This window comes from Arachis hypogaea, chromosome 14 (assembly GCF_003086295.3).
Source record: "Arachis hypogaea cultivar Tifrunner chromosome 14, arahy.Tifrunner.gnm2.J5K5, whole genome shotgun sequence".
NCBI lineage: Eukaryota > Viridiplantae > Streptophyta > Magnoliopsida > Fabales > Fabaceae > Arachis > Arachis hypogaea.
The window spans coordinates 102,024,433-102,035,187 of record NC_092049.1 but is presented as its reverse complement, the minus strand read 5'-3'; the positions used below and the strand labels follow the sequence as shown (position 1 = coordinate 102,035,187).

The 10,755-nt window shown below is 31.3% G+C and overlaps 1 protein-coding gene across 2 annotated transcripts; it reads left to right on the top strand.

Annotated features, from left to right (window-relative positions):
* Positions 1 to 173: 173 nt before the first annotated feature.
* On the top strand, positions 174 to 8,202 carry LOC112743593 (glutamine-dependent NAD(+) synthetase). 2 transcript variants are annotated; one of them, XM_025792872.3, is made up of 14 exons: positions 174 to 315; positions 2,376 to 2,578; positions 2,663 to 2,991; positions 3,205 to 3,428; positions 3,627 to 3,730; positions 3,835 to 3,969; positions 4,083 to 4,251; positions 5,089 to 5,224; positions 5,387 to 5,525; positions 5,847 to 6,023; positions 6,125 to 6,292; positions 6,902 to 6,997; positions 7,436 to 7,564; positions 7,672 to 8,202. In XM_025792872.3, exons 3-14 carry the CDS (start codon positions 2,750 to 2,752, stop codon positions 7,882 to 7,884), a joined length of 1,932 nt encoding a protein of 643 aa, XP_025648657.1. In that variant the 5' UTR covers positions 174 to 315; positions 2,376 to 2,578; positions 2,663 to 2,749; the 3' UTR covers positions 7,885 to 8,202. The 2 variants fall into 2 exon arrangements, with proteins under 2 accessions (XP_025648657.1, XP_025648656.1); XM_025792871.3 differs by having other exon boundaries at positions 180 to 315; positions 2,686 to 2,991.
* Positions 8,203 to 10,755: the final 2,553 nt, after the last annotated feature.

The following is a 10,755-nucleotide window of genomic DNA, read 5'->3' as shown; positions in this document are numbered from 1 at the left end:
CACCCAGCACTGCAGCCCACCGCCCGCAGTCACCGCAATCTCTGCCGCCACTGCAGCCACGCAGCCCCCGCATCCGCCCCCGCAGGCCGCAGCCACTGCAGCTCCCCGCAACCCCACAGCCACGCAGCCTCCACCGCCACCGTAGGAAGATCCATCGCCGTGGTAGGAAGCTGTGTCACCGTGATTGGAAGCTCCCTTGCCGTCGTTTGGAAGCTCCCTTGCCGTCGTTTGGAAGCTCGTTGGCCGTCTCCTCTGTTCGAGCTCTCTCTCTCTGTGTCGCCGTGTTTCTGTCACTTCCTTTCCTCCTCGCAGCCGGTGAGTACTGTGATAAATTGAGAACATTGAATATTGAGAATATTGAATGCTGTGTAATTTGTTAAACACAGTCACTTTGCTGTTCATAAATTTGTTCATTTTTTTATTCATACTTGTTCATAACCACTGATAATATTGAATGCTGTGTAGTTTGTGAATTTTGTTCATAAAATTTCTGTTTGCTGTTCATAATTTTATTCATAATTTTGTTAATAAGCACTGTGATAATTCTGTTGCTGAGTAAATTGACTTAATTCTATTCATAAATTTTTTGTTTGCTGAGTAGTTTTGTAAGTACTGTGATGAAAGTTTGTAAGCTGAGTTAATTTTTTTTGGTAAGCGCTGTGAATCTGTGATATTTAATTGAACTTCGGTTGAACTATTGATTTTAATGATTTATTGACTGGTCTGGTTCTTATAATATCGGTAAATAATTTAATTAAACTTTTTTAAAAAAAATAATTTAAATAATAAATATTTATATTAAAAATAACTTATAAATAAATTATTTTGTATTTATTTATTTAATTTTAAAAATATTTATTTTAAAAAAATATAATAAAAATTTTTTATTATAAAAGAAGTTATTTTTTTAACTTTTTTATAAATATTTAAATAATTTTTTAAAAATCTATAATTTAATCACCAAAAAAAATTTATAATTTAATTTTAAAAATTACACCAAAAATTAATATTACTATTTTTTATAAGTTAAAAATTTAAAAAAATAACTTTTAAACATTTTCAAACGCTCCTTGAGTCCTCTACTACATAATAAGGAGACAATATTGAGTTTAGTCTTCAAAATTTTAATTATTTTTGTTTAATCTCTAAATTTTGTGAACGTGATTTATATTAGTTATTAGAATAATTATTAATGGTTAATTCTATGATCTTTATGAATTTTTGTCTAAATTTTGTTTAATTTATTTTTTGTAATAAGTTTTGATTTTTTAAAAATTATTTATTTTTATATTTTTAAATTAAATAATAACTTTTAATTTTTTTAATAAATAAACACCATCTTTTAGACACCATAGCATGAGAATAGATCCTTTTCAGTAAAAAAAAATTGGATGGTGTGCAGTATTTAATCTAACCATTCATTATTTTTTTTTTTTTTTATTTCTGATTTTACTTATAAAATTAAAGGTGAAAGATCATACTGTTCTGTTAAATGTAAAAAAAAACTGAAGAGAATCTATTTCTTCGTAGCATTCACCATTTTTAATACATAAATGTTAATGAAACGCTGTCATAAATAGTAGTATGCCACTTGAAATTCGACATCGTTTAGTTTTGGTATTTTTGGATCGTTCAAAAATGGTATTGATTAAAATTTTTCTTTCAAAACAACTGATATGATATTTTGGACTATTTGAATACCAAAATCAAAGCATATTATTTTAGAGATTTTAACTTGGCATTTCACTATCTAGCACCATTTAACATTTGTGTGATGTAAATTATTAATACGAGAACTTGTTTGAATGAATTTTTATATAAAAAAAAAATTTTAGTTATTTTTTTAATAGATCTTTTTTAAAATAAAAAATTTGTTTAAATATCTCATATAAAAATATTTTTATTTATCAATTATATTTAAGTATAATAATATAAAAATATTTTTTGTGTATTTATTATGTAAAAATATATTTTTTTTAAAAAAATTTTTAAAAAATGTAAATTGTAATTTTTAAAAAAATGCTTTTTTTTTTATATTTTACTTCTTTTATTTTATTATTAGAAATTTGTCGATATTAAAAAATTTTAAAAAAAAATTATTAATTTAATGATACTCAAATAAATACTGAATTATATTTATGAAATTTAAAAGACTAAATTAATGCAAATAAAATTTAAGAGACTAAATTAAGATTTATATGTTAAGTTTTTTTTTTTTTTTAGTGAGTGATTTATACGTAAGTTTAGTTGACCAAATTAAATATTAACATGTACACGCTATCTAAAAAGAATAGAAGAAACAAAATTCACACATTCGATAACAACTTGCTACATTCCATTACAAATAAACCTTTCTTTTCTGTTTCCGTTCCAAGTTCGTGAGGATGAGGCTGTTGAAGGTTGCCACTTGCAATCTCAACCAATGGGCCATGGACTTCGATTCAAACACTCAGCGAATCAAGGACTCCATCGCTATCGCTAAACAATCCGGCGCCGTCATTAGGCTCGGCCCTGAGCTCGAGCTCACTGGCTATGGCTGTGAAGACCACTTCTTGGAACTCGACACCGTCACACACGCGTAATAACTTCACTCATTCCTTTTTCTATTTTTCTTTCTTTTCAATTAGAAAGTGATGGAAATTGATTTGATTACCTTGTGAAGTATGCTGTGGTTTTGGTTTTCAGATGGGAATGTTTGAAAGATATCTTAGTTGGTGATTTGACGGATGGAATTGTGTGTAGCATTGGAATGCCTATTATCAAGGACTCTGAGCGCTACAATTGTCAGGTTCTTTGTTTGAATCGCAAGATTCTCATGATACGCCCAAAGATGTGGCTTGCGAACGATGGCAATTATAGAGAACTTCGATGGTTCACGGCGTGGAAGCCGAGAGATCATCTTGTCCATTTTCAGCTTCCCGGCGAGATAGCTGAGGCGTTAGGCCAGACATCGGTTCCCTTTGGTTATGGATTTCTGAAGTTTAAGGACACGTATGTTGCATAATCACAAGCTATATTTTTAAAGTGTTTATTAGTTTAGTTTTTTTTAGGGTTATTTAGTGTGTTCACTTACGAATTCCAGATAATGTGTAAATGCATGTTAAGAACTAGTGTGTTCCAACTACTGTGTGTTTGTATTTGTGTATGCTTAATTTATTTATTGTCATTCCAACTTCTGATTCGATGTTTATTTCAAAATTGTAGAGCTATTTCGGCTGAAGTTTGTGAAGAGCTGTTTACTCCAACTCCCCCACATTCTGAGCTTGCATTGAATGGGGTTGAAGTATTTATGAATGCCAGTGGAAGTCATCACCAACTTAGAAAGCTTGATGTTCGTCTTCGTGCTTTTATAGATGCCACTCACACTCGTGGCGGAGTATACATGTATAGCAATCACCAAGGATGCGATGGTGGCCGTCTTTACTATGGTAGAATATGTTTCTCTTAATACAATGATATAATGCTTTGAAGTTGGTGTCTAATGCATATTCTGGAGAATGAATACCTTCAAATATATGCAAGTTGCTATACGGACATGTTAACTGTTATTTTAGCTTCTTTTCCAGCTTTTGGAGATTTTACTTATGTGGCCCTTTTGTTCATTTCTTAAAATTTACTCGTAACAGATGGCTGTGCTTGTGTTGTGGTCAATGGTGATCTCATTGCACAAGGGTCACAATTTTCTTTAAAGGATGTTGAGGTTGTGGTTGCACAAATGGATCTAGACATGGTATTTGTTGCATGACCTCCCATCTGTAATGCATGCAATGCCATTTTAATCCTCAACTGTTGACACTGGATTTGGTTCCATAACTCCATTTTTTCTATTGGTAGGTGGCAAGCCTAAGAGGATCCGTAAGTAGCTTTCAAGAGCAAGCAAGTTGTAAAACTAAGGTTCCTTCAGTGGAAGTACCATATAGTCTTTGTGTACCTTTTAATCTTAAACATCGTCTTTCCATTCCACTAAAGGTAATGCACGTTGTCACCATTTTGAGTTGCAACTTTTAGATAATGTCACAATATTATTCCTTCAATTGCTCAGGCTGCCAAGTTGCTAATTGAATATGATATATGCTTTGCAGATCAAGTATCACTCTCCTGAGGAGGAAATAGCATTTGGACCTGGTTGCTGGTTATGGGACTATTTAAGAAGAAGCGGAGCATCTGGTTTTCTGCTTCCCCTTTCTGGTGGAGCAGACAGTTCATCAGTTGCTGCAATTGTTGGTTGCATGTGTCAGCTGGTTGTTAAAGGTACATTTGGATTGATGTCAAGTGCTGTTAGATTCTTATATACCTTCAAGTTTCTATCACCTGCCCAACTTGTGGCAGTATGTAGAAGCTATGTTAATAGTGCATACAAACAAATACTGCTTATTTAGGAACAAGAGTAAACCACCAAAAAGGCACCCAAAGTATTTTATCAATGACAAAAATGTCTCCGAAATTTATTATTGACAAAAATATCCTCAAATTATTTTAAAATGTGACAAAAAAATGCACATCTATGAACTGAAATGTTCTACGTTAATGGAAAAGAACGGTGTGACAAACGGAGAATGTCAGAGTCTCACTTGCCACGTTGAATGCTCCGTTAGCCACATCACATTTTTTCCATTAACGGAGCAGGCCTTTGATCATGATTAGGCATTTTTGGCATGTTTTCAAATTATTTGAGGGCATTTTTGTTGATAACAAAATTCAAAAACATTTTTGTCAGCGGTAAAATAATTTGGGTGCATTTTTTGTGGTTTACCCTTAGGAACAAGCATACTATTCAACTGACCACTAATCAAACCTCTGTTAAGTACCACCAATAAAAGGATCTCAAGGAAGGGTGGTTAAGAGGTGATACATAATTAGATGATTATTGAATTGCTTATAGAATTGGACTTTCATGGATATAGTACTTTTTCTTAGTTCTGTGTGTTTTGAATTCCTTCATTGAAACCAATCTGAAACAATTTCTAGTAATAAAATCAGGATGTCTATCTCTTTTTTCTTTTACATTTTTTCAAACGTGGAAGAGGTGGAATAAACAAAACCTTGTAGTTTATATGGCATTCATTAGTTATTCACTTCTGCCTGCAGAAATCGCAAATGGAGATGAACAAGTTAAAGCTGATGCAATAAGAATAGGAAACTACAAAGATGGACAATATCCTACTGATAGCAGAGAATTTGCCAAGCGAATATTCTATACTGTTTTTATGGGATCTGAAAACAGGTAAGTAATAAATTTGATGTCCTTCTGTTTTTTCAATCTTTGTCTGTACAACTGAGTTTATATCTGCTATTTCTATAGATCCTCATCAATGTTTATAAAGATCAGTCTACTTCTGCTTCACTCACATGTTATCATAATGTTATAAAAAAAAATTCCTTGCAGTTCGGACATGACAAGGTCACGGGCCAAGGTGTTGGCTGATGAAATTGGTTCATGGCACCTTGATCTTTCCATTGATGGAGTTGTATCTGCGTTTTTGTCATTGTTCCAAACACTTACAGGAAAGAGACCACGCTATAAGGTAAATGAAGCATGGACTAGTGAATTATTTTAATCATAGCTAGCAAGTACCAGAACTCTCTGTTTTCATACACTTGGACTTCTGCACGAGAATATGTTGATAATGAGATAAATAAGTGTTACAAATATAAATAGTCATATGTAGATCTCCATATTGATATTGGGACCTTGTTACTGACTGGTCAAACTGGCAGAAACTTAGCTTCGTTGCCGGGAATCTAACCATTTTTATCCTGACTAAAAGCTTGGAAATCTGATGTGTTTAATTGTTTATGTTTTCATGCTGTTATAGGTCAAATAATTTCTTTGTATGCCTTTACAGGTAGATGGTGGATCTAATGTTGAGAATCTAAGCTTGCAGAACATACAAGCTAGAATCAGGATGGTGCTCGCCTTCATGTTAGCATCACTATTGCCTTGGGTTCACAACAAACCAGGGTTTTATCTTGTCTTGGGGAGCTCAAATGTGGATGAAGGATTACGTGGTTACTTGACAAAGGTCTACACAGATTTCGATTATTACTTTCTTCATTGCTTGCTATTATTTCTCATTTTTGTGGTCCATTACACAGCAGTTACCAAAGTTTATCTCTTTTACAGTATGATTGCAGCGCAGCAGATATAAATCCTATTGGTAGCATAAGTAAGCAGGACCTTAGGACATTCCTGCGATGGGCAGCTATCCATCTTGGTTACTCATCTCTGGCAGAAATTGAAGCAGCTCCACCTACTGCTGAACTGGAGCCTATACGTTCTAACTACACTCAGGTAATATTTTGTTGTCTTATATCTTCCGGCACTGATCTTGAATCTCTTGAAGAACCCTTTCAGTCGACCATATTTGGTATGTGTTTTGTCGCCATATGGGATTTTTGTCAAGTGGAGGTGGTAATGGTGGAATATATCATTACAACAACATGGAGTTCATTAATTTAACTCATCATCTACTTCTGTGTATCAAAATGAAATGTAATTATGAAATTTTCCCTAGATGAAGTACAAAGACAATATAAGAGGAAGAAGAGCTTAAATCAGGTTATAATAAAAAAATCTCAGGGACATCCCCTTAATTTAGTCATTAAAGATCCTTTGGAAGAACTACTTTGCTTCATTTATTGTGAGCATCCAAATAAAAGCAAATAGTGTGTCCAAGAATGAATTCAATCCTATGACAATGTGAGAGCTTGAAAGCTATTATTCTTACCTCTTAGTGAAGTCCAGCGACAAGTAGTTGCGTTCTTCATTCTCCCTTTTCAGCAATGCCATATTATGTTCTGCTTATTCGGTTTATATGCAATTATCTAGGCAATGATAATTTATATATAACTCAAGGTTTTAAAATATGTAAGCAAATACCTCATTCTTTGTTTTAAACAGCTTGATGAAGTTGATATGGGAATGACTTACGAGGAACTGTCAGTCTATGGAAGACTACGGAAAATCTTCCGATGTGGTCCAGTTTCAATGTTCCAGGTATATCCCTTGCTTCTCCCTCCTGTCTTATTCATTTTCTTCTGCTACCTTTCACTGGTTTTTCAGTTCTAAGTTTTCATCTCTGAATTAATGTTTGAAAAGAAAAGGTCAAAGATATGGTAATTCTGCCCGTGACCATCCCATAATGTAAAGTTTAATGGCCCAGAAATATGTAAAAAGTAAAAGCAGAATCTATTTGCAAGCCATTTGACAGGCCTCTGAAAGTGGTTTATTGTTCCTTAAGACTAAAAATTGTGGCAATTATTTCATGATAAAAAAAGAGAAACATCACTGATATTTTCTTAGCAGAAATATTGATTTCTTTGCTTGGTACGATGAAACTCAAAGGAGAGTAACTTCTTGCATCATTAAATCAACGAATTTGGTTTGTTTGGTGGTTCAGCTATAACGTATAGTTTTTGTAATTTACTGTTGCAGAATCTGTGTTATAGATGGGGTGGAAGATTGACTCCATCACAGGTGGCCGAAAAAGTGAAACACTTCTTCAAGTACTATTCAATCAACCGGCACAAAATGACTGTCTTGACGCCTTCATATCATGCCGAGGTATGTAGTTTCTTGGGGTAGAGTTGTATGCCCTCGTACAAATCTTAATTGTATTCTTATAATTATGTTGGTGATGAAAAGTTTACCATTTTTCACTCAACTTGCAGAGTTATTCCCCGGAGGATAATAGGTTTGATCTGCGCCAGTTTCTCTATAATGTGAGATGGCCCTATCAATTTCGGAAGATTGATGAACTAGTGAGTGAGTTGGATGTGAAAGACATTGTTCAAGAAGGAGACCATGTAGCAGCTGTATCAGAAGGTGTTGGTGGGATGGGAGTTGCTGCAGCAGGTTCAGGCAATCCCAAAGTCGGATTCTAACTAAAATTTAACCAAACCAGGAATGAAACAACAGAATAAATTAGAAGTCTGCCTAGACAGAGATGTAGATTTCATCTTTCAAAAATTAATGTACATTTTTTTTTCCCACTTGATATAGTCTATAGAGATGTATGAGTGGCTAAGAAACTCAGTGTCTACCAAATTAATAAATTTAAATGAAAATTGTTCGGTCACCCATACTCATGTTTGTGAGATTTCTGTAAGAAACAATACCTCTATCATTTCGCTTCATCCTTTTTTATTGTACAGTTTACTCTCGTGAGCAATGAAATTAATCCAACCTAGCATTTCAGCTTCTATTGTTTGTCTCCATGAGAATGCAGTTTAAAAAAAAGGAAGAGGATGATGCCTTAAGAGAGAAAAGCTTCGACTGTTGCAAGTTAGATAAACATGGATAATTAAAGCTAAATATTAAAATAGATTATTTTTGTATACATGTAACTCATATTATAATGTAAAAGACACAACTAGGAAGATTTAGTGTCATTAGGAGGCAGCTAATTATTGTTTGTAAAAATCATGGAAGAATAGATTTCAATGAATTTGTAAAATTTCTGGAAAATTGCTTTTGCTTATTTGTTTGTTCTTGTTTAAGTATTTTTTTAGAATATATTTTAGTTTGCTTAATATATTAGAAATGGGGTTAATATTCAAATTCGTCCCTGAAAGATCACGCGATCTTCATTTTCGTTCTCGAATGATTTTTTTTAATCAAATTAGTCCCTAAAAGATAAAATGTAAGTCAAATTAGTCCTTTTGTCAGAAAGTGCCACGTGGCAGGTCAGTGACACGTGTCATGCCACGTGTCACTTGACATGTAAAAAAGTTTTTAATAGTTAAAATAGTCCTTGAAAGACGTAAGTCATTTTCATCCCTCAAATTTTAAAAATTAGTCAAACTAGTCCTTATATAATTTTTTTATTTTTTCTTTATAATATTAAATTTGAAATATTTTTTTATACTACTAATTTTAATAGAAATGTAATTGACAAACAAAACATTAGTAATCGTATATTTTCTTCTTAAAATTTTTTTCAATAAAATTATCTCTCTTCTTTAATTCTTCTCAAAATCTCTTATTCTTTTCTATTCTAAAACATTTTTCTTACATTATTACATTTTACTAGAATATATATATACTCAAAATTGAAATGTATGTATTTATTAACCTAAACAAAGTTATATGCTCAAAATCAAAATTTATGTATGTTAAACTAAACAAAGTTGTATCACTATTTTTTTTTACTACATCTTTTTTTTTTTCCATTATGGTATTACATCCTATATGTAAGTTATACCATTACATCCTATATGTTTTAAAAAGATGTAGTAGAAAAAAATAGTGGTACAACTTTGTTTAGTTTAACATACATAAATTTTGATTTTGAGCATATAACTTTGTTTAGGTTAATAAATACATACATTTTAATTTTGAGTATATATATATATTCCATCAAAATGTAATAATGTAAGAAAAAGGTTTTAGAATAGAAAAGAATAAGAGAGATTTTGAGAAGAACTAAAGGAGAGAGATAATTTTATTGAAAAAATTTTTAAGAAGAAAAGATACGATTACTAATGTTTTGTTTGTCAATTACATTTCTATTAAAATTAGTAGTATCAAAAAATATTTCAAATTTAATATTATGAAAAAAAATAAAAAAAATTATATAAGGACTAGTTTGACTAATTTTTAAAATTTGAGGGATGAAAATGACTTACGTCTGGACTTTCAAGGACTATTTTGACTATTAAAAACTTTTTTACATGTCAAGTGAGACGTGGCATGCCACGTGTCGCTAACCTGCCACGTGGCACTTTCTGACAAAAGGACTAATTTAACTTACATTTTATCTTTCATGGACTAATTTGATTAAAAAAATCATTCGAGGACGAAAATAAAGATCGCGTGATCTTTCAGGGACGAATTTGAGTATTAACCCATTAGAAATGCTTTGTATGAACTAAAATACTAGAAAGAAACAAAGATAGGAGTAAAGAATAATTAGTTCATAAAAGATCAAGGCTTCATTTGGTAAAACTCTTCAAAGTTTGTGCTTTTTAAAAAGTACAGACTCCTTATTTTATGTTTAATAAATAAAAAAGATCATGTACTTATACTTATAAGTTATAACTTTTAAAATATAAGGGTGTTTTTGAAAGCACCTAAAGTAGAATTTTTTAAAGATAGTTTGTACTTATCAAAATAAAAAATCTAATATAACTTCATACATTAATTAATATCCAAATTTAATTCTTATATTAATGTCTATTATAGTATTTTAAATTTTAAAAATAATTTTACCAAATACACTTGTTTATGCTTATTGAAAATTATTTTTAATTTAATTTACTAAACATAGATGCTACAATTTTTAAAAAGCTATTTTCTAAAAACTAGTTTTTATAAACTATTTTTGAAAAGTAAAAATTTTACCAAACCAAACCTAAGGAGATAAGAAAGAAATACGAAATAGACATATTTCTGAAATAAATAAACAAACATTTTTTATGAGTCAAAATTTTGCGTTAAATAGAAGAATAAAAATTTTCTATTTCAGAAATTCCCTCTCATCAAGTAAGGAAAGATTGTAAGACTATAAGAGAATTTCAAAATTCTATTTAAGGATTTCCTTCCATTTGATAATTGATGACTTAAGAGTTGGAATAATGCAAACTCATCTTTTGGTTGCTTATTATTAGCTCTTTATGTTTGAACTCTGGTTGTATTGATCAAAATCTAAGTTTTCTATATATATATATATATATATATATATATATATACTGGGACATATAAATCTGAAATCAGTCAAATCACCTAAATTTAGTGCTGTTATCTTATTTCAGTAT

What these genes read in the sequence shown, in the direction of transcription:
- LOC112743593 (XM_025792871.3), top strand. Translation starts at nt 2,385, where the DNA reads ATGAGGCTGTTGAAGGTTGCCACTTGCAATCTCAACCAATGGGCCATG. An exon ending in TTTCTGAAGTTTAAGGACAC is followed by an intron (nt 2,992 to 3,204) that starts GTATGTTGCATA and finishes TCAAAATTGTAG; the next exon opens with AGCTATTTCGGCTGAAGTTT. An exon ending in TGGTGGCCGTCTTTACTATG is followed by an intron (nt 3,429 to 3,626) that starts GTAGAATATGTT and finishes TACTCGTAACAG; the next exon opens with ATGGCTGTGCTTGTGTTGTG.